General features: G+C 46.7%; 1 protein-coding gene across 6 annotated transcripts in view; it reads right to left on the bottom strand.

The window, feature by feature from the left end:
• Positions 1 to 24,676, bottom strand: part of LOC144822412 (multidrug and toxin extrusion protein 1-like) — an 887,289-nt gene that overhangs the window by 74,074 nt on the left and 788,539 nt on the right. For 5 of the 6 annotated variants that reach the window (XM_078679893.1, XM_078679892.1, XM_078679891.1 and 2 more), the window contains one exon: positions 8,024 to 8,118. The exons of the other annotated variant lie outside the window; for it this stretch is intronic. In XM_078679893.1, the coding sequence (XP_078536019.1) occupies positions 8,024 to 8,118 (95 nt within the window). The remainder of the gene's footprint in view (positions 1 to 8,023; positions 8,119 to 24,676) is intronic. 6 annotated transcript variants of the gene reach the window in all.

Here is a 24,676-nt window from a genome sequence, read left to right as displayed (position 1 = left end):
CTTTTTAATATGCGTGCTTTTTCATTCTCACTAAGGGTGTCACAAATGAGGGGGGGAAGACCGGCGGGGAAAAAGGTTCTGATTTCTCAGATACCATTACCCTGGCTCAGGCCATACCAGGTAACCTCAGCTTCAGGTGGTGGGAGGGGAGGAGAAGGGTGGCGGCGCTGCATGGGAGGAAGGGGTTGGCACAATGGGAAGAAGATTTGCAGCTCTTTGTTCTTCTTTAGTCACAGTCCTTTATCTAATACAAATGAGCAAGCTACGCATAGCTACAATTAATATGTGTGGTCTCAATGACCCCAAAGAAAGGCAGAACACGGCATCTGGACTTTGGTTATTAAAGGCCGATGTGATCTGTATGCAAGAAACACATATTGAAAATATGCAGATACACTTATTAGGAACGCTCAGGTACACATTGGTGTGGGCCACGACACATAATTCTCGGACATCTAATTGTTCTTTACAATTCAAACGCACATTACTTGACCTGCTCGGGAGGTGGGTAATCACTGAATGCTGCAGGAATAATGGAGATCTAATCACTATATGCTCCATATATGGCAGCACCTTAGATGATCCAACAATAATTCTTCATTGTAATAATGGATTAGCTGCCTGGCCACTCCCGATAATAATATGTGGGGATTTCGACATAAACTTGCCTGCCGACAAGAATATAAGTTTAGAATCTGACTGGTTATAAAGTGGACGTAAACCAAAGATGTTTCAGGCATTAAGTGCACTCTGTCTAGAACATGCGCTTACTGATCTTTGGAACAGGCATTACAACAAACATGCAAGAATAGACTTTATATTAGTGTCTCAGACTCTTCTGCACGACTGCTCGATCAAGAAAACCCCTCGCATAATGGCTGATCATAACCGCCTAATTGTAGAGCTCAATAAGAGAGGGCCTAAGGGCGGGGGTGTTTTCACATGGAGCCTGGAACGTGTCCTTCTTTTCAATGAAGAATACTGTGATTATATGAGGGAGTGGATCCCCCAATTTCTTAAGGAGAATATAGGGAGCACTGGAATTGAAGTTGTTTGGGATACGCTAAAAGCAGGTATACGGGGGAAACACTCAGATTCTCACTATCCCTGAATAAAGAAAAGGGCTTTGAGATAAATAATTCACAAGGCAGATTAGCCACTGCAGAAGAGGAACTGATCACAGTGCTCCAGACTGGGGGCGAACCTGCAGAAGCACAGGCAAAAGTGATTGTTGCTAAGTCAGTAATTATGGAGATAATAGCTAAAGGTGCTGCAGACAAACTTGCCCCGTGGGGGAGGGAGCATATGAGTGTAGTGAGCAGATGGATCATCATCTTGCTACCACTTCCAGACAAAAACCAAGTCAGAATAAAAGATTCAGTGAAAGGATGATCTCAGCACAGCAGGAATTCGAAATGTATTCTACTCATACTACCAAGAGCTTTATTGTGAGGATACATCAGGAAATTTAGAAGCTGTGGTGGCATATCTTAATCTGATTCCAACAGAACAATTCTCACAGGAGGACCAGGTACAGCTGGAGGAGCTCCTGCAATGGATAGAGATATGATTGTGCATGAACAGCCTCCCTAGCGATAAGGCCACTGGTCTAGATAGCATACCCCTTGAGTTCTAAAAAATATTTGCAACACAACTGAAAGAGTGCATAACGCAGCTATTCATACTTGTAGTCATGGGCGGTAGACCTTCGGAATCTTGGTCACAGGCCAAAATCATAGTTTTTCTTAAAACACATAAAACACCATCGGAACCCAGGTGTTACCGCCCTATAACATTAATCAATGGTGACAGCAGGATTTATTAAAAAATTCTTGCTACTCGTTTGGCCTCTGTAATTCATAAAGTTATTTCTATCCGACAACATGGGTTTATACCTGGGTCGGGGACAACGGATCATATTAGAAGGGTCATCTCACTTCTGGATGCCGCAAACATCTCTAGTGACCCAATCGCACTAATTCTGTTACATGCAGAAAAGGCCTTTGACAGGGTCTCCTGGCCTTTTTTATGGGAAACCCTGTCAAGGGTCGGAATAGAAAAGGGATTTCTACAGGCTTTCAAAATGCTTTACTTTCGTCCTACCGCAAGACTTTTTATTAATGAAGCACTTACAGACACTTTTAAAATAACGAGGGATACCCAACTGGGATGCCCAACCTCGTCGCTACTATACGAAATTTATTTAAATCCCTTCTTACACGAATTGGAACACAACAAGGCTATTAGGCCTATCGTAACCCATGGTTGGGAAACCAAAGTTATGGCATACGCTGATGATATTGCTCTAGTGACTCCCAATCCTGATACGGCTATAGTTGAAATCGAATAAAGGCGGCAAGATTTGGGACACTCTCAGGGTACTCCCTCAATCGTAGCAAAACACAAATTTTCTGTAATAAGAACATAACGACTAATGATGCTTGAGTAGTCAAAAATGCATTATATCTCAGTGTCGATATCTCTGCAAATATCGATAACATTGTTCAAGATAATGTAGAGCCACTAATTGTTAAAACAAAACCAGACCTGGTGAGATTGAATAATCTACACTTATCCATTATCGGCAGATGTAATATTATCAAAATGTTGTTTTTTCCCAAGTTTTTGTATCTGCTGCGTGCAATCCCGCTTGAATTCAACACTAACTGTCTCAAAGGAATTGAAGACTTATTTTCCTGATTCATTTGGCCATATGCTAAGCCTAGGAGAGCATATAAATGTCTCTCTTTATCCAAGGAAAAGGTAGGACTGGCTCTACCAAATATTAGACTCTATTACTGGGCCACTACATTACTATATAATCTAGTTCTTAGACAGGAGAGACCAAGAGATAACATGACAGAAGAAATACCGGCCCCGCTGGAACTCGTAATGGGGGCAGAAGCGTGGGGCTGGGGCTGGCGATATCTAAATGACAATCACTATAAGAAGGTTCACTTTAAAACGCTACAAGGGGAATAATTCTATTATGAAATCAGTCCAGAAATAATTGGTTTGGGTCGTTGAACTTCTACACACCACTTTGTAACAACTCCAACTTGCCAGACATTTTTAAAAGCCCAATCATTAAAAGATGGGTGATGCGGGTTTGACTAAGCGTGGAGCCTTTTTTTCTCCAACAGGGCTTGACTCTTTCGAAAACCGTAGACAATGTTATAGGCTAGATCGGAGCGATTTTTACAAATATCTATACATTTGAGATTTTATAAATAGGAACGGGGGAGCCCAATAGGGTTAGCTAATAAGGATATTCTAGATACATTAAGAAAGAATAGAGATCTATTGGAGTGGTTTATAATGTTTTTAATTCACTAATAATAGATGACATGGAAGATCAGGCTTAAAAGTGGAAAGCGGAGACTGGAATCCTAGAAAATCTATTTTTTCACTCAGTCAAACTAGCACAGAATATTTTAATCCCGGCCTGACTCCAGGCTCAATATTATGAAACCTGCTTTTTGCTTTGTTACACCTCGAAAAGGATTGCTAAATGGGGGTCGGGGAGAGGAACTCTTTGTCCCTGGTGTGCTTTATATTAGGCAGATCTGAGCTATATCTTTGCCCCCTGTGATGCACTGAGTAAACTGAAACAAGAAATTACCAGCTTCTTTTAGGAGGCCTTAGAAGTTCACATCTCTCTCTCCGACCTTGATAGGACTTGGGGTAGCCCAGGACATTTAGGGGAAGCCTGGAGAAGAATTAGTGTTCATTGGTATGGCGATCCTTCGCTTTTTTCTAGCATCTGCCTGGTTAGATCCTAACCCCCCTCTCCCCGGGTTTCAGCAATGGCTTTCTCGGCTACAAGCAAACTATAATTTACAAAAAACTATATATGCAAGAAGGGGACTGCGTTTCCATACAAAAAGCCATCAAATCTGGGCACCATTGACTAGATGGATCGAGAAGAATGGGTAAATTATAAAGTGCAAACTAACTTATACCTGAACTAAAGATAACAGAGCGAGGACAACTCCATGTTTCTTGTATTTTGCTTTTCTTTCACAATGAATTGTAATTGTTGAGTATACTATTACCATTTATTTCAGAAAAAACAAAGGCTATAGGGACATTATAGTTAGGAAATAGAATTAAAAAAAAACCTTAGATCACTGATAAACCAAAGGTTACAGGGATGTTATAGTTAGGCTCAGATTTCACTCGTACAAACCAATAAAATTCAGCAGTTATGGTTACCTGAGTAAAGTATAACATACGCCCACACAATGCACTACCTGTGACATCACATATTAGATCACTCATGACATGGTCAGTGATGTCTCTGATGACATCACTCATGACATCTCAAATATATATATATATTACATACTGACAGTTGCCAGTATGTAGTTATAGTCAAGTCCTAGTTTTCATAAGAAAAGCGTTTTTTTACTTGCTTATAACTTTGACACTGTTTAATGAATCTTTGCTAAATTTCCCCCAAAATTGACCTCCTGATTCATTCTAGTTATGCATGAAAAAAGTGGGATAAAAAAAAACCACTTACCATTTTAATTCCTATAGAGATGTTAGACACAACAACAGTCCTTCATCCAGAAGAAGCTCTTTTTGTGATTTGGTGTTAATCGGTTCAGTAGTTTTTGAGATATTAAAAGAAAAACTTTTTTTATATCTAAGCATGTAGACGCTCCGTGAATCCAACCGATCTCGTGCACTCACGCATGCATAAATACAAGAGCTTTCAGTCAGTCTTCTTCATCCTTTGGTCTGTTCAACTTCCATTCACATTTTTACATTATGCTTCCAGCCACCACAGCATACAGCAAGTAGAAATGGGTCAGCCTACTTCAGCCATTGGCTGCCTTGCACTTAGTGAATCTGTTATGCATGATCACATGGGCACGTCTGCCAAAAAAGTTGAGTGAAGTGCTTGGGATAAGGTAATACTAAAAATTTACTGCCAATGTTTTTTCTTTCCATTTTCTATCCTGTTTATTTTATATTCATCCTTTTGTGTTCAAACTGTTTCAAAGTAAAGTAACACCTTTTTGCATCAGTAAGCACATTTTCCTGTGATGTAAATTAAAGCTTAAAAGGGTTTCTCTACCTGTTCCAAGCACACTTGCCTGTCATCAAGTACATGTACAATCCTTTTAAAAGTAGAAGGAATATTGTTGCATTTGAGATTTTTATGATAAACCAATGCCTGACAAATGATAATAATTTAAAATTCAGGAAGATTTAGGAATTATCAATACTATAATGATTAATTGTTATTAAATTACATATATAATATTTAGACACATTACTTGGGGTACACTTTATTTATTTATATAAGTGTGAGTATATATACCTGATTTGTCTGGCTATCCAGATATCAAATCAATGATGTCTATTTGAATGACACTTATTTTAGGATTACATTTTATATGTAAATACATGGTCTTTTCACTGGCACCTATGATAACAGTCGAGAGGATATTGGAATTAATATTGTAGCGAAGTTCAGTGGATATTGCATTGAACGTTTAATATTCAAGCAGATGATTTGGACTTGTTTCTTCCTCAAACTATAAATGACTATGGGCCTGATTTAGATCTCAGCTTTGGGGTTACTCCTATGTAAATTCCATAGAATGTAATGAGATTTATATTTCGGCGGATGGGTTATCCATCACCGTTGTGACAGAGTAACTCATCTGCTGAGATCTAAAGCAGGCTCTATATGTCTATGTATGCTTGACATGCTGTACTTAAAGTTTATTATTACAATTGTACTGTAGTCTTGGTATATTTGTAGTTTTCCTTTTCACATGTATTTCCTACAGCTCTGAATAAGTGTTTTTTTCTGATGCATACCACAAAATACATGTTGGCTTTGTCTTTTGATTAAACCGCTACCAAGCAGTGGATGACCCATTGATATATTCCGCATTACTTCTGCAGTGTGGAGAACGTCAATGGATTTTCATGGTAGGTGGCTATGGGGGAACCTCCAATGCTTGCAAGTGCATCCTTAGTCACCCCCAACATATTTCCACACACTGAAAGAAGTCAGATTTAGTGCAGTGAGATCTCTCAAGGTCCCTGAAAGAAAAGTCTTTCTGAGCCTAATCATACTACCATGGTGAGGCATTAGTAAAGGTGCCCCTGCCACCCCCTGTGTTATTAGACCAGGCTCTTTATGCAGTGCTAAAGTCAGTGTACTCTCAGATTTCTCTACCCAGTGCTAAGACGCCTCGACATAAGTGCGCTTTACAAGTACCCTCAGTCAGCTAGTCATTAGGAATCTGGGTGAGACAGTCATAAACTGGTAGCAAAAGCTTAGCCTAGGTTTTTTTCATAGGGAAATCAAGTAGGTAGAAGACAGGTGATCAAGGTCGACCTGACACTCTGGTAAAGGCACTAACCCCGCACAGTGGTTGGCAGTATGTGTGCAGGGGCAATTGTGTGGCTGTTGGCTGCCACTATGTGTGGCTGTTGGCTGGGGAATGTGTGGATGTTGTCTGGTAGAGTGTGTGGCTGTTGACTGGTAGAAGGCAGCAGTAAATGTGGCTGTTAGCTAGCAGTGTGTGCGGCATTTGGGTGGCAACATATGTGTATTGGTTGCTTAGAAGTGTGTTTTTTATACTAAGTTAGCTGGTGACCGGTTCAGTGGCATTTTGGTTGGTGATTTGGTACTGTGGGCATAAGAATTTGTTGCACCCTGGAATGGAGGTTGTGAGAAAATGGGTTGTTTGTTGAAGGGATTTGACCCCTATTAAATAAAAAAAGCCACAATCCTTAGAGGGTGAACAACAAAAAGTCACTAAATTAAACTGTGTTTAACCTAGGGTAGCTGTGCACAAAAGCAGTCAGGATTAACTTATAGGCAATGTGTAAAGTATTTATGCAGCACACAAACAGTCACAAAGTAAAAACAACACAAGAAAAATCATACAGAGCTATTCATTTTGAAAGATTTTACTAAAAACTAGTGCTTAAAAGAGGCAACCGCGGACATCTAGGCACATCAAACCAAGTCAAAGTTGAAAAATATGGACAACTGCAATGAAGTGTGGGTTGTATACAGGAAGTGGATTGGGCCCGGTCGGCGCTTACCTTTTCATTTAGAAACATTTTCAAGAAAAATGTTCTGAGAAGGTAAAGTTCAGCAGGACAAGACTGCAGAATGTGTGAGAGAGGAAGGAGAGTCATCATCGGGGAGCTGCTGGCCAAAGTCTCAATGACGATTTCTATGTTTGGACTCAGTCACTTTTATGAAAGTCGAAAATCTCCAGCGGTACGGAGTAGGACACTGTAGCCGATGAGAGTTCCAGGAGGCCGGGTTCCCCTTTCATACAGGACCGCTCAACAGGATTTGCTGCTGCGCATAAGAAAGTAGCAGAAGCAGGCTGATCAGAGATGCACCTCAGGCATATAGAGGAGCAGGTTGGTCCAAGTCTTCTCTCGGTTTGCAGATCAGTTTTTAGCAAAAACATTTCTAAGTCCCAAGTTTTGGATTTTGGCTATTTGGGTATATTTAGCACCACAACCAAGGGACCAGATCTGAGGGGACACCACTTGGAGGAGGAGGTAGGACTCGCTCAGCCTGGGTCACGGTTCAAGATAGTGGGAGCCTGTTATGTCCCTGTAGCTCTGAACAGGATGCCAGCAAACTAACCCTTGGAGTCACTCTGGTAGTCCTTGGTTAAATGGTAGATGAAGCAGTACAGGTCTTTGAGAGGTCATCTGCAGGTCCTGAAAGTAAGTGAACTGAAGAGTGGGTGTTAGGGCCCTATTCTTATACCTAGTGCCCCATGTGAAGCTCGGAGAGGTTTCTAAAGGTTTCTCTTTGAAGTACTTGGAATTTCCCTACCCTGGCTCCAAGCTGGCCGCAGAGACAATGCAGCAATGACAAGCCCTTTGTGTGAAGGCAGAGCACAGCCTGTTCAGTTGCAAGTTATTCTGACTGCCAGTTCATATGACATAAGAGCATAAGTGGCTTGGTTTGCAAATAAAAAGAGTGTGCTGTATAATGTGACAGAGAGAAAGCAATCATTACCTCCAGCGAAATTTGTTTCCAATTGAGTCTTGAAACGTAAGCTAGAAGGGTGACAGCTAGAAACAGTCCACATACAACCATGCCGGTCCAGAAGCCTGTAGGAGGAAATGCAATTATTGAACGACTTAATGAATGAAAAAGACATGCACTGCAGCCGATACTAATTAATACTTTCAATGTTTTCATTTGGTACTCATTTTACAACAGCACCCAAAAGGGAGTGTAGTTCTGAATCACGTGCCGAGCGGAGAACCAAAGCACTACTTCAGTTGTCCATTTAAAAACGAACGTGGGCTAGACCAGGTACATGCTTGTTGACCGATTCACTATTTAGTAATCATATGCTGTTGGCCTGGAAATGGTGGTCTGATGGAGAGATAGATGAATACAAATTTACAGAATTTTGCTGAAAGGCATGATTAAACAAGCATTGGCATAGACAAGCAGTCTCGCATTTGGGACCTTATAAGTGTTTAGCCTTGCAACAGTTGGTGTTGTTGCACCAAGGATATTCTGCTGCATAACTAAATATTTATAGGGTCAAAAAAGCGAGTACTATTGGCTATGTCAATGCTTGTTTGTTTTTTGTTGCTCTTTTTTTTAAGTTGCCAGATCTACATTAGTTGGACATGGTTTTTGTTAACAGTTCTTTGCATCAAAGGAACTTATTTTCATTGCTCTGAATGTTGTTTCCATTCTGGTGGATCATTTCAAGGCATACCGGCTCCAGGAGGGGTCGTCACTCTGCACCAGCATAGCGCCACTGGGTTCCTGACGTTGTGGCCGCCCCCGCCGCTGTGCAGCGCCATCGCACGGCCGTGGAGCGGAGCGGACCACAACTTCCAGCGTGCCTAGCAGTTTTCCACCGCCCACTTCCTGCTCAAGCGCCAGGAGGCGCAACAAAAGGCAGCAGCACCCGGTGAGGTGCGGGGATCATTTCAAGGCATACCGGCTCCAGGAGGGGTCGTCACTCTGCACCAGCATAGCGCCACTGGGTTCCTGACGTTGTGGCCGCCCCCGCCGCTGTGCAGCGCCATCGCACGGCCGCGGAGCGGAGCGGACCAACAACTCCCAGCGTGCCTAGCAGTTTTCCACCGCCCACTTCCTGCTCAAGCGCCAGGAGGCGCAACAAAAGGCAACAGCCCCCTCCGCCTCGCGGACGCGCGTGGGCGGCGCCGGGCGGAGCCCGGGCAGAGGGCGGGCCGTCTGTGGCCGTCCGGGGACGACAGGGGACGGGACGGGCATCCCCCCCTTGATTTTGCACACCGGACAATGGGTAAGCGCAAACTACAAACTTCTGTTAATGGGGGAACAACTAAGGCTAAAATTGCGCGAAAAACCCCTGCTTCTTCAAACATTATGTCGTTCCTGACCACAGCTGTTGGTAAACTAAACCAGGAAATTGCTGATAAAGAACGCGAACTAGGCTTGGACCCCACATCATCAGATAGTCAAACCCTGCTTACATTGCCTAGACAACCAATCCCTTTGGACCCGGTAATTTTGGTTGAAAAGGGACCTATTACTAGGTTACCAGATACAGATATAGATAATATATTGGTACAAGAAGGTGTGGATGGAAGAGTGACCGATAGCCAAGATGAACACTCTTCTCATGACTGTTCCCAGGAATCTGAGCCTGAACCCCAGGTTAGCAAGCGCACTTATACACAAAGGACACATGGTGCACAGCGTTGTAAGCTACAAAATTCCCCATTGAGTGCCCTAGAATCCTCCATCAAGGACATGGTGGAGAAGGTCCTGGTTGACAAACTTGAAGGGGTACTCATACAAATCTCCACAGATATTATTGATACTTTAAGGGATTGTGTTTCCGATATTCTAAAGAAATGTGACAGGATAAATAAATTTGTAACTTCTCTCGAGGAAGATCCTCGGTGTCCACCACCCAAAATCACTCTAAAATCCCCTTCTAAACCACAGAGGCAATCCCAATCCCCTATGGAGCAGGGAAGTACTATACTAGCCAATCCCCAGCTTCTACCTGCATTACCACTAGGGTTAATTGGTTATGGAACGGGGGAAGGGGTTAGCACAATTATTCCTAAACAGCCCTCTGCACCCAAACCCTGCCCACCACAGTCAATGCCTCTGGCATCTACCCAAGATGGTTTTAACCCAGCGCGGCCTAGAAGATCTCGCCTCAGACCACCAGTTCACCTTCCACCGGAAGCAACACCGTTTGTTGCAATTTTGGTGAATATCCCAGTATTAAAAACAGGGGAATTTGAGTCAAATGCCTCAGTGCTGGACAATATAAAAACATGGTGCAATGCTAATTGTACTGGCCCTAATAATATCTCTGAATACATCCAGACAGGTAGACGTGTGGATTGGGTGGGATATACAAAGAAGAAATTCTCTGGGGATTGTCTAATTGTCAACTTTAACAGACCCCATGAGGCATCCCGCTTATTTTGGGATGCAACCGAGATTAGAGAGGATAGAATAAGAGCAGTCCCTCTAGGATTCTTCTACCCACCACCAGCATCACCTAAAAATCCCCCTGAAAGGGCAAGTTGTAATGTTCTCCCAACTAAAACTTACCGTATTAGCCCTTGGGCAACACAAACAACTGGTATGTTACCTAAAATCCATGGAAACCAGGGGTGTGAATCAAATAATGGTCTGGAGCTATCAAATATGTTTTCAGCACTTTCAAATCTGGAGGAAATTGACTGACTAGATTTTTACGATAGTACTACTGAACCATTGCCTATAACCAATAGCAACGCGAGGGGCCCTACTGTTAACCTAATGAGCTGGAACATTGCAGGACTCCGCTCTAAAAGGGAAGATATAAATTGGTTGAATATATTGAAAAAGTATGATGTGATAGCGCTGCAGGAGACATGGGATATGGACTGTGATTTTTGGATAGATGGGTACACATCTTACTTCCTTGCTGCACAACCCTCAAATTCTGGTCGCAATAAAGGAGGCTTACAATTTTTATTGTCAGTTAAAATGAATGGAACTGCGAAAGCAATAAACACGTTATCCCACAATTTTCTAGCTTTGGAAGTCACATTGACTAATAATTCTAAATGCGTTTACATTAACTTTTATAACGCTACCCAAGGCTCTGGCGATATCGAAAATCTCATTTCTCTGAATATGTTTTTGTGTAATTTTAAAGAGAGTCAAACCGCCCCAACATATTTTATACTGTTGGGAGATTTTAACGTACATTTGTGCCAACATAGCTGTCATTTAATTGATAGTCTGAATGTAGACATGTTCCAATCCCCACACTTTGAACATTCTGTTAAAGGGTCGACCCTAGAAAATCTGCTTCTTGAAAATGAACTTTATGAACCAGAGTTCTTTGATAGTAAAGAAAGGGTCTCTACCTATAGTGCTAGGGATTGCAACACTATCATTGATTATATATTTATTTCGCCAGTTATGTTGCAGAATGTTATCTTTTATAATGCTATACATTCCACATATAGTGACCACAACCCGGTTGTGTTGAACATGGAGGATAATGTTTTATTTTTGTTTAACAAAAATTCTGAATTAGATATCGTTGTTGATATCACTGCAAAGGATCAAGGGAGACGGGTGAAATGGAGTAAAGTTATACCTGAGGAATTCCTTTACTCCCTAAATGAGAAAGTGGGCAGTGACATTAATGTTTGTAGGGAGCCATTGAGATTCAAAGGGAATATAATTGGGTCCTTTGAAGCCATCTGTCGCCAGGTGGCAGATGACCTAAAATGTATATCCACAAACCGAGAGAGAAAGGTTGAGGGGTGGTTCAATAATGCATGCTCCAAATCACACCGATTACTCCATAAAGCACTGAAAAATGTACCCCGTGATAGAGAGGAGGTGGCAAGGCTTAGGAAGCAGTACAGTCAGGATATCCAAATAAGGAAAAAGGAAATTAAGAAACAGGCGTGGGATAATTTGTATGAAAAAGCTACCCTAAGGGATAGCGCAAAGTTCTGGGCCATTGTCAATACACCGCTGTTCAATGGTAAAGAAAATGCGCCATTGGAGTTAAATATCCCTGAGAAGGAATGGTTGGACCATTTCCAAAAAATTTATGGCAGCAACATTGACCTGGGACCTCCTAATTTAACACCGATCGACATTCAAGCCCCCCTTCTAAGTTTTACTATTAAAGAGGTACAGAGTGCTATCAAGGGCATGTCATCACAGAAGGCCCCTGGGCCAGATGGCGTACCTGCAGATATGTACAAAACAAACTCAGCAATGTGGTCAGTTGTACTTACTAATGTTTTTAATGTAGTTGGTATAGATAAGATAAGACCTCCAACTACCTGGTCACAGGCTGTTATTATCCCCATTTTTAAGAAGGGTCAAAGGGGGGACCCTAGATGCTACAGGCCAATATCTCTGCTAGATTCCTCATTTAAAATCTTGGGCAAAATAATACTAGAGAGAATCTCAGCTTGGACCACCGATAAAAACATCTTGTGTGATGCCCAGTATGGGTTTAGATCTGCTAGAGGTACAGAAGATCAATGCCTTAATTTGCACCTTATACTGAGCAAATACACTGTAGCTTCAGGGGGGAAGATGTACTTGGCCTTCATGGACTTGTCCACAGCTTTTGACCTAGTAAATAGGTCAAAGCTGTGGACAATACTCCTTGAAAAGGGACTGGATCGTGCTCTTGTGGATTTTTTGGCACGACTCCACAGTGATTTAAGGGCAACTATCCGTATGACCCAAGAAGGGAACTGTACCTCTTTTTTTAAATCGGGAAGGGGAGTGCGCCAAGGGTGCATTTTGGCACCTATGCTCTTCTCCCTTTATATCAACTCCCTTGGAGAGTCCCTAAAAACTGCCTCTGCAGATGTGCCCTGCATGGGTGGTTCCGTGACGCCGGTACTTTTATATGCCGACGACACGGTACTGATGTCAAGGACCCCGAAGGGTCTTCAACATTTACTTAATACTTTTGGGGCTTTTATGCAAGACCTGGATTTGGTGATTAATGTAGGAAAGTCGCATGTCATGGCTGTGGGTAATTCTAAAAGCAACATTAGAACCCTGACCTGCAACGATGCTGTACTTACTAAAGTTAAAACCTTTACATATTTAGGAGTGGTGTTCGACGAGAAAGGGACATGGGCACCACAAATCCAGAATAAGACCGCTGCTGTAAAACGATCATCTGCTGCTATATTGGGGTTCGCCAAACGTCTTGGCGGCAAACCACCAGAGGCTATATTATCCATATACAAAGCCAAAACCATGGCAATAGCCAGATATGGAGCCTCTATTTGGGGATATAAGAACACAACCCATATCCAAAGGGCAGAGAATATTTTTTTGCGATCTGTTCTGGGCTTACCAAAATCTACACCTGCTCACTCAGTACATATGGAACTAGGGGTAGGTTATATTGAAGACATGTTGTCTTTTGCACCACTAAGGGCTTGGATTAAAATTTGGCTTAATCCCAATTTAACATTAAATCACACGATTATTAAAGACTGTATGGGGCGGGATCGTGTGGCAGAGATTGAGTGGCTTTCATACATTAAGAAAATCGCACAATACCTGGGCCGCCCTCATTTATATACTAACCCTGAAGGCCTACAAAAAGATGACATTAATTGGGCGAAACTGGAATATATAAAGAAAAGAGAAGCCGAAAGAGAAACATGCGAAATCATGAAGCCAACCGTGAGGTCACATTTTTTGACAATAACAACCTTAGCCATTGAACCATACTTGGCGGTAGTAAATAAACCTTTCCATCGGTGGCTTCTTACTAAATTTCGCTTTAATCAGTCTCACCTCTTGTTGGGTGAATATAATAAATGGTGTAAACCCCATGAGAACGCCCCCTGTAAGTGTGACGATTTCTCGGACCAGGATTCTATCCACTTTTTCTTTTTTTGTCCTTTTTTTAGAATTGCAAGAGAGAAATATATTAAGCCAATATTAAAAGAACTAAAGTTTACCCAAGTCAAACCGGCCTTTCTGTTTTTACAGTTAATGGAAACACCTCTAATTATGTATGGGGTAGCAAATTTTCTCACAATGTCCATTAGGTCTCGTCGAAATATACCTCAGACACTGATTAATTGACCTAGCCTTTGTTAAAAATTGTACACCCAGTCGGGGTATCACTGTTAAATGATTGTATTATAGGTTTGTAAATATTACTGTAAATAGACCATTGAACAAACCCATACCACAAACAGTAAAAATGAAATGTAATTTTGTAGGAAAACATAGACAGTGCAAGTATGACGAAAAGTATTTTAAATTTTTCTAAAAACTTTTGTAAATATGAAATTTGTAAATATGGAATTTGAATTTGTACATAATGTGTCTTGTTTTTTAAATACTCCAATGATCAACTATGAATGTATAGCATACTTTTATGATTTTAATTTAATCGAATAAAGTGTTTTTGACTCTGACTCTGGTTGTAGGGAACAGTCAATCCCGGGGGGTGTGGGGGCTGCCTAGCTATGCACATGTGCCAAACTTTGCAAATGAGAAAAAGACTGGTGCAGGCGCAATTTACAAGTGTGGAGTGAGTAAGACCCAGGCAGCATGACTCACTCACACAGGAGTTCATGCACTGCACCTGCATACTCAGCATAGTTTAAGGAAAGTCAACCCACTCCCTACCAGGCATTGAACACATATGTACCAAGAAACTCTGAGAAGAGCCTGCCTGCTGCACTGACGGCTGGTGCTGTGGATGCCGGGTGAAAGCGTGCACTGATGGCTGGTGGTGTGTGTCCCCGGTGAAAGTGTGCACTGACAGCTGGTGGTGTGGGTGCCCGGTGAAAGCGTGCACTGACGGCTGGTGGTGTGTGTAGCTGGTGGAAGCGTGCACTGACGGCTGGTGGTGTGTGTGCCTGGTGGAAGTGTGCACTGATGGCTGGTGGTGTGTGTGCCTGGTTGAAGCGTACACTGGCGGCTGGTGGTGTGTGTGCCTGGTGGAAGCGTGCACTGACAGCTGGTGGTGTGTGTGCCTGGTGGAAGCGTGCACTGACGGCTGGTGGTGTGTGCCTGGTGGAAGCGTGCACTGACGGCTGGTGGTGTGTGCGCCTGCTGGTAGCGCGCACTAACGGCTGGTGGTGTGTGTGCCCGTAGGAAGTGTGCACTGATGGCTGGTGATGTGTGTGCCCGGTGGAAGCGTGCACTAACGGCTGGTGGTGTGTGTGCCCGGTGAAAGCATGCACTGATGGCTGGTGGTGTGTGTGCCTGGTGGAAGCGTGCACTGATGGCTGGTGGTGTGTGTGCCTGGTGAAAGCGTGCACCAACGGCTAATGGTGTGTGTGTGCCCGGTGAAAGCGTGCACTGACAGCTGGTGGTGTGTGCCTGGTGGAAGTGTGCACCGGTGGCTGGTAGTGTGTGATGGCTGGTAGTGTGTGTGCCTGGTGAAAGTGTGCACTGACAGCTGGTGGTGTGTGTGACTGGTGGAAGCATGCACTGATGGCTGGTAGTGTGTGTGCATGGTGGAAGCGTGCACTGAATGCTGGTGGTGTGTGTGCCTGGTGGAAGGGTGCACTGACGGCTGGTGGTGTGTGTGCCTGGTGGAAGGGCGTACTGACGGCTGATGGTGTATGTGCCTGGTGGAAGCTTGCACTGATGACTGGTGGTGTGTGTGCCTGGTGGAAGCGTGCACTGATGGCTGGTGGTGTGTGTACCTGGTGGAAGCGTGTACTGACAGCTGGTGGTATGTGTACCTGGTGGAAGCGTGTACTGACGGCTAGTGGTGTGTGTGCCTGGTGGAAGCGTGCACTGACGGCTGGTGGTGTGTATGCCTGGTGGAAGCGTACACTGACGACTGGTTGTGTGTGTGCCTGGTGGAAGCGTGCACTGACGGCTGGTTGTGTGTGTGCCTGGTTGAAGCGTGCACTGACGGCTGTTGGTGTGTGTGCCTGGTGCAAGAGTGCACTGATGGATGGTGCTGTGTGTGCCTGGTGGAAGCGTGCACTGGCGGCTGGTGGTGTGTGTGCCTGGTGGAAGCATGCACTGACTGCTGGTGGTGTGTTTGCCTGGTGAAAGCGTGCACTGACGACTGATGGTGTGTGTGCCTGGTGGAAGCAGGAGCATTCACAGTGATAGAAGATACAAATGAAACTGATGAAGAGGAGGGGGGAAGAGGGGGAGAAGGTAGGGGGAGTGCGAGCAGAGGAGCATGATTCACAGCTAGAACACACAAATGAAGCTGACCAGGAGGGAGGGGAATAGGGAGGGGATGTACAAGCAGAGGAGCCTGATTACAGCAATAAAAGCACAGATGGCAGCTGTGCATGTGCACGAGCTCCTGAATGCAAGCTGCAGGCCAGCAAAAGCCTCTGGTGTTACTTTTAAAAGCCACTTACTGAATGTCTCAAAGAGACAGCGCACCTTTCTCAGGCAAGAGCTAAAAAGGCAGCAATCTAATCAAGACAGTCTTGGTTCTTCTATAGCTACAGCAGTTGAGAACCTATTCATTCTCTAGAGCATAAAAGTGTGAACTATACCAACATCATACTTACTTTCTGAGAGAGTTCCCTGGTCTGGCACTCCCCTCACAAAGCTCTTGTCTTCCTTTTTCTTTACTCACTAAAATATGAATTCCCTACAATGTCACATAAAGGGTGAGAACTCTCTCCAGCATCCTGTTTCATTCTAGCGTGACAGCACAGCTATCATCAAACCCTATATCTGTAAAAGAAAAAAGGCTTTCAAAAGCACCACGGAGAAGGGTGCTTTGGCTCCGCCCTCATATTGATTTCTTTGAGTGCAGCATTTGATCGGACAGAAGCTATGTAATACCACCAAAAAAGTGTGCTTGCATTACACTTTTTTGCCTTGTGGAAACACTCATTACAACAAAACTGGGTAGGTTATGGTGAAAAATAAAAACAAAGGCAATAGGCCTGACATATTTAATGTGAAAAGCATAAGTTTAAGCCAACAAGTATTTAAGGGTGGTTTGTTATTTCACTTCATTAAAGCCTGTAGAGAGGTGTTTTACAAAGCATCTCACAGGTTACTATTTTAGGCAATTGTTTTAGTGTTGGTACCCACTGTGCCAAAACCTGTGAGTAGAACAATTGCACTGTGATATTCTGTTATACTCTCCTAAGAGGGGTTGTACAAAGTTTACCAACTGTATTTTGTATGTATTTGTATTTTTACATGACATTAAAATTGATGGCTGCATTATGGAAAAGCCTATGCACAATACAGTAGGTCTGAGTTGAATATGGTGCAATGCAATGACAAGGCCTACAGGCCTGATTTGTTCATTGCTAAAAGTTATGTGATCTGCTGTAGATCTCTTCTATTTGTCAAAATGAGTTACAACACAAGCAGTAGGCCTAACTTACTCATCGAGAAAAACATTTGGTAAATCCAAAAGTAGTTTACAGCTGGATTGGTATCCCACTGTGTTAAAGCCCTTAGATTAATATTTTGCTACATGGAATCCTACAGAATAAAGTAATATGGCATGGGTAAATAACTGCACACAAAGAAGGGTAAATAACTACCACAGGTTTGTGATGTTGCTCATCGACTCTGACAAGTCGGGGGTAGCAGATTTGCACTGATTGTCCCTCTTAACTATGGCTGTATATTGGGGGTGTGAATTCGCGGAGCTGCAGTATGGTCGTTTTCTAGAGGGGCTCTGCAAGCCGCGCTTAAAAATCCTACCACATCGACATACTCCAGTTGGAATCTGCTGCTGAAATGCAGCAGCTTCAACCCTGGCATGTTGACAGACCTGCTGTGAAAGTTTGGTAGTGGTAGAGGCGAAGCCGGACCTATATGCAGACCCGACATGTAATGGCCTGACACACTGTATGCATGGCCACCGTAGAGACCCGCAAAACACACAAGATGATGGACGGAATGTTGCACAATGGCAAAACATTCACCCCAGTCACAGATCCGGGTTTAATCTATCGTTATTTTGCTCACCAAGCCACCCCAGTACAGACATATGCAAATCAGCCTTGACCCTGTGCCTCATGGGAACAGTCCAGCCCGAACTGGCAAGCCATGTCTTTCCTGGACCGGAATCAAGCATCCTAGGACGAGTTTCTGGCTATCAGCTATCTTCAGCCAGGTTAGCTTGACTCCAGTGGCTTAGTGAGCAAGGGACCCATGTCTGGGCATACCCTTCCCACATAGGGTGAACAGCAAAACACACAAGATGATGGCCGGAATGTTGCACAATGGCAAAACATTCACCCCAGTCACAGATCTGGGTTTAATCCATCGTTATTTTGCTCACCAAGACACCCCAGTTCAGACATGGCCATATGCAAATCAGTCTTGACCCTGTGCCTCATGGGAACAGTACAGCCATGTCTTTCCTGGACCGGAATCAAGCATCCTAGGATCGGTTTCTGGCTATCAGCCGTCTTCAGCCAGGATAGCTTGACTCCAGTGGCTTAGTGAGCAAGGGACCCACGTCTGGGCATACCCTTCCCACATAGGGAAGAGACGCCGTAGCGACCCGACACGACTAAGCGTTTTCGCTCACCTGTGTTCCCTGCTGTCTTCTACTGCTGAGGCTCTGAGATGAGATTGTGGCGGCTGATTCACCGTCGCTTGCTGCCTTTTGGATCTGTGAGGAGTTCGAGCTGTGGCCTGTGGCGTGATCTGGCCCGTTTGGTTGCCCAGGACTGGAGGATGCTTTTGAGGCCAGGCGTGGTTTCGTTGCACGGCTGCACCACTGATCACTGGCTGAGAGGCGGCCTGCCGCACGCCTCGAGAGGAAACGACCTGGACAGCCAATATGAGCTGTGAGTATTGACATGGGCCGGGTGGACACGTGGCCTTGTGTGCTTCCTGCTGGCTTAGCCCAGCCCTGCTTGGTACTCCAGAGGCCACAGGGGCAGGGTGTAGGCCCGGAAGCTGGTTGACTGCGGCCGTGGTCCATGTGGCACTACGGCATTGCTCTGAATGAGGAGTGCTGGACGTTGCCGGTTCTGTGTGGTCGGTAGTATAGAGAGCCACCCCGGCCCTCTACGACATTGTTTCAATGTTCACGCATTCACACACCCCTTGGGGCGGGCTCGACCCGAGGGGATAAATAAACAGCCGGAGACCGCTTGGGGTCTTCCGGCCACAAGAGTGAAACCACCTGTGTCGTGTGCCCTCATTGAGCCCGGCTGCATTGGCGACGAGACCGGTAGCACCGCTCGCGTGTTTGGCCTACCTTCCGGGGTCCTGTTGGGAGCGTGTTGAGCCCACCTTTGCTGCCCTGCTCCCTCCGCTGCTGTGTGGTGTCCTACAAGGAGCGTGCGGTGCCCACCCGCGCCGCTCCAGTCTGCCTGACGCCTGCTGCTCCCGGAGCGGCCTCTATCTTCGCAGCACCAGCCCACCTCAACTACGTTCTGGCCTGCTCCTGCCCACGCGCCTCCCTGCCCAACGGGCGGCGCTTCCTGTAGCCTGCGTCATGAGGGTAAGTGCACGTGTGCGAGTGCACGGAGCACCTCGCTGTGTCCGGGCTGCCCCTCCTGCACGGGCAGATTTGGGAGTCGCGTCTGCTCCCGCGCCCCCCTTGGACCAAGTGCCGCATCTGGGCCCGTCGGTCTGCATCTGTGCAGCAATGCCCCGGGAGTGGGCTGCCCCCTCCGCTGCCTGCTCCTGACACATCGCGCTACTACAGGGACACGAGGGGCTAACTATCGGCACGCCCTGGTTCTACAGAGGAGGGCTCTATATCTCCCAGCGTGTGGGGACGATCTTTTCAAAAGAAAGAAAAGAAAAGGTGGATAGAGCTGGCTATTCTGGGGCACAAAGAGCCAGTACCACAGACAGGACTACACCACAGCAGCAGAAAGAACTGGGATAGATTGCAGAAGATACTGGGGAGAAGAGAACGACACATCAAGGCAAAGGTATGCACAGGCCTGCCACAGTCACGCTCTCTCTCTCTACCACAAAGCTGTGCCAGAGGGCGAACTGCCCCTCCCCCCTGCACCCACGTGGAGCCACCAGACGGCCCGTGACATAAGACCACGTGCTACGACACACGCCCAAGTACAAACTGTCAGCAAACAGACCAACACTTCGCTCCCACGCACCATCACATGGCCACAATGAGCAACCCACCAGCGGCTGCTGCTGCCACCCAGCCAGATGGACATGCCAATCCGCCCCCACCAGGGCATACACACACTGCAGTTGCACCTCAACCCCCCTTCAGTGAGGCCTCGGACCCCGCCACTGCTGCACCAAGATGGAAGGCATCGGTTGGACGACTCAACCACTATTTCAAGGGGACAAGGGAAACCAATGGCACAGTGAAACGGTCAATCCTCATCTACTACGGGGGCGCGGAAATCTATGACCTATTCGAGACGCTCCCCAACACAGGAAATGACGACGACTATGAAGCGGCGGTTGCCGCGCTCAACAGGCACTTTGACCCCCTGCTCAACCACGATTTTGAGAAATTCAAGTTCAAGAGGGCGTGGCAGACAGACTCAGAGTCCGTCGATATGTTCTATGCACGGCTACACCGGCTGGCTAGCACGTGCCCCTTCATCGACCAACAGGAGGAGATCGGAGACCAGATCATCCTGGGTTGCTGCTCAAAACTCCTGCGGAAACTAATCCTCCGGCAACCGGGAATCTCGCTGGACGAGATTCTGGTCCTAGCCTGCTCCCACGAGCTATTGGATGTCAGAGCAGAGGAGATGGAGGCTGCCCTACACACACCGGTTGCCGCCTCTCATGCTCCCAGACACACACCAATCAAGGAGGAAAGAGTAGAAGCAATCCAGAGACACCCCAGGGCGACTCGCCAGGCACCCAGGCCGCCACCAGGTATACTGTGGTGAAGATCACCCCATGACGGCCATCTGAGGGGCGAAGGGGAAGACATGCTCCTGCTGCGGCAAGCTGAATCACTATGCCAAAGTGTGCCGAAGTGGGCGATTCAGACAAACGTCATCATGACCCAGAAGCATGCCCCAATGTATTCGCCAGAACTCCCACGACGACCCACAGCCAATATCAGAAGACCAGCCACAGGAACGATGCCCAATGTATGAAGATGAAGACGAGGAAGTATTTGTGGTGTCGTACATCAGCAGAAGAGGCACTCGTCGAATGCCACCGCCCATGTGCTCTTTCTCCGTCGAAGACACTGTTGTACAAGCCCGCATTGACACTGGTGCATCCGTCAATGTGATGGACTCGGAGCAGTATGACCGCCTGTCGCCGCTACCCCCACTTGCACCCTCCACAGCCTGAATCTACACATATGGAGGGACTGACCTGCTTCCTCTCCGGGGCGTCATCCAGACCACCGTCACCAGCGGAAACTACTCCACCGAGTCGAGGTTCCACATCATGAGGGTAAAAAGGAGACCCTGCTCAGCTGCCACACGGCTGAGGACCTAGGACTTGTCTTCTTCGCCAATCAGATTCATGACTCCCATGCTGAAGCGATGCTGAAGGAGTTCCCAGCTCTCTTCAAAGGATTGGGGAAGCTCAAGGGCAGGAAGTTCAAGCTCCACATTGACCCCTCAGTACGACCCATTGCCCTCGGGCACCGGCGGGTGCCGTTCAACCTGCGCCCGCAAGTCGAGGAAGATCTGAGAAAGCTGAAGATTTAGATGTGGTCAAAAAGGTCTCTGCTCTTTGTTGACATGAGGCTGCCAAATACCGCTGTGAAGAGGGAACGTCACATCACCCCCACAATGGACGACATCGTGGCAGACCTAAATGGTGCCAAATGGTTCTTCAAGCTAGAACTGAACGCCGGCTACCATCAGCTGGAAAAGGAGCCCGAGAGCAGGTATATCACCACCTTCTCGACGCATGTTGGCCTCCGAAGTAACAAGAGGCTCAGCTTTAGAGTGTCGTCCGCCACCGAGGTCTTCCAAAATGCCATCCAGGAAGCAGTGTCGGGGCTGTAAGGGGTGATCAACCTTAGTGATGATATACTGGTGTTCTCAAACACGCTTGAGGAGCACGACACCCACCTCTGAGTTACTCTAAAGTGGCTAGTAGACTGCGGGCTGACTCTGCACAAATGTCCAAGTGCTCGTTCTATCAGGAGAGTGTCGACTTCTTTGGATATACGTTCACCCTAGAAGGGCTACTGGTGGACTCAAAGACATCCAAAGCCATCTGAGGGGCCAGCACGCCACATCACCCCACCGAAGTGAGGAGCTTCTTCAGCATGGCCACGTATTGCAGGCGTTTCATCTCCAACCTCGCAGCCATGTCAGAGCCACTGTGGGTCCTTACACGACACGATCACAAATAGGAGTGGACATCGGCAGCCAACAAGGCGTTCCAAGACATCAAGGTGGGGCTGCTAGACAAGACAGTGATGGCCTACTTCCATCCAAGACGACGCATGGAGCTGGTCGTCGACGCCAGCCCTGTGGGCCTAGGAGCGGTCGTCCTTCAAGAACACGGCCCGGAGGTTTGGAAGCCAGTTGCCTATGCCAGCAAAGCTCTCACTGACACTGAGACCAGGTACACTGAAATTGAGAGGGAGGCGTTGGCTATCAAATGGGCGTGCCAACATTTCCACCTAGATCTGTGTGGCCAGGAGTTCCACGTCGAGACTGATAACAAACCGCTACTCCCACTGTTTGCAGGCTCATCTCGGCTAGCGCCCCCAAGGATCAAACGATGGGCAGTGCAGTTGCAGGCCTACAACTTCAAAGTAATCTATCGTCCAGTGGCCCACAACCCGGCCGACTATCTGTCTCGTCACCCAGAGTCCACGATGCCATTGGACCCAACGGTGGATGCCTGCAACACCCAAGCTTATGTCAACATGGTGTCGCAAGGGGTGTGTCCCACAGCCCTGACGCTTGAAGAGATCCGCCGAGCCACCCAGGAAGACCACACTCTCTCCTGAGTGAGAGGAGCATTGGAAAACAATGGATGGTCCCATTTCATGGATGGAGCCCGCGTCCTCTAGCTGGAAGTCAGCCACGCCAGCAAACAATTATGGCAGGTCCATAACAAACTCAGTGTAGGGGTGCAAGGAGTTGTCTTGAGAGGACACCTGATAGTAGTCCCGGAGAGTTTCCAGAAACGGATCCTCACACTGGCACACGTCGGCCATCAAGGAATGGTGAAGACCAAGGCCAGGTTGCGGATCAAGGTCTGGTTTCCGGCGATGGACTCCATGGTGGAGGAAATGGAAGACAGTGCCACGCATGCACGATCACCGGAGGAGACCCAGCACCAGGATCACTGTAGAACCGAGCAAGACCCCCTGGACACACATCAGCCTAGACTTTGGGAGCTTCCCAGATGGACGTCACATGCTGGTCATGGTTGACTCATTCTTAAAGTGGTGTCGTCGACAGCATTTCCCCAGGTAAAAAAGGCTCTTGGACAGAACCTTCGCAATGATGGGACTACCGGAAGAGGCAATGTCCGACAAAGGACCCCCATTCCAGGGCCGAGAGTTTCAGGAGTATCTCGAAAATCAGGTGATTCATCACCAGTAGATCACCCCGCTATGGCCACAAGCAAACGGGGAAGTGGAACGTCTGATGAGGACACTCAACCGTGCGCTGCAAATTGCCGTGGATGGGGGAGAAGATGCTGAAACAGCTCTCGACCAATTCCTAGGTACGTATCAACAGACCCCCCCATAGCACCACCAAGTGTGCTCTGGCTCATCTACTGTTCAAGCGGGCCCCACTAGACAGTATCCCGACAGACCCGACATGGGTGCCCGTGGAGCGGGATGATGCAGCAGTCTAAGCAAGAATGGAGACAACAAATCAGAAGGCCAGCGAAGCCCGAAGAGCACAAGAACCTCAGCTAAGAGTGTGAGACCGGGTAGTGATCCGACACCCCGGGTGGAAGTTCCGGCGGCCCTACGAGACAGAAGTATGGATCATTGTGAGTGTTCAAGGAAACATGGCCACTGCTCAAAAGGGACCGCACTCGGTAACAAGGAAAGTGTCCAGCTTCAAGAAGACCACTAAGAGGGCGCTGGATCAACAAGTGTCTGACGATCAAGACTCTTTTCCAAGTTTCTACCCTCCTTCCTCACCCAGCACGGGGATTACACAACAGGAGATATCCTGGCAAGTCAGCCAAGACGGTGCTGATTCTACACGGCCGTCGTGTCAAGACACCACCACTGAGTCGTCCAGGAATATCCCGTCCTGTGCATCGGCAAGTCACCGGTCCCAGAGCCCGAGGTACGGTCTCTGGCCGAATCCGGCGCCGAGTCAGCAACTGAAGGACTTTGTATATACTACTCCATGAACTAGGAGGACTTGATGGTCAAGAACCGAAGTAAAGGAGGGATGAAGAGAGCCACCCGGGCCCTCTACTACATTGTTGCCAATGTTCACTGGTGACACAGCATACTGTACAACAGACATTGTGCACTTACCGAGCACACTTTCCGATCATGCCCCGGTGGTAATATGCTGGAACATACCACAAACTCTACCTCGGGCATTCAGCTGGTGACTCCCACCACATGTTCTACTAGATGCAGCATTTAGAGAGGAAATCCGAAGTGAGCTTGTCCCATTTCTTCTCTACAAATGAAGGTTCAGTGGAATCTCCCTCCACTCTGTAGGAAGCCTTTAAGGCAGTCATAAGAGGAGGAGGTGTGGCGCCGCGGCCAGGGCGACTGACACTGGAATCTGGGGATCACGGTTCGATCCCCGGCTCCGG

This window comes from Lissotriton helveticus, chromosome 3_1 (genome assembly GCF_964261635.1).
Source record: "Lissotriton helveticus chromosome 3_1, aLisHel1.1, whole genome shotgun sequence".
In the NCBI taxonomy this organism is placed as follows: domain Eukaryota; kingdom Metazoa; phylum Chordata; class Amphibia; order Caudata; family Salamandridae; genus Lissotriton; species Lissotriton helveticus.
The sequence above is the reverse complement of the archived record's forward strand: the minus strand, read 5'-3'. Positions and strand labels throughout refer to the sequence as shown.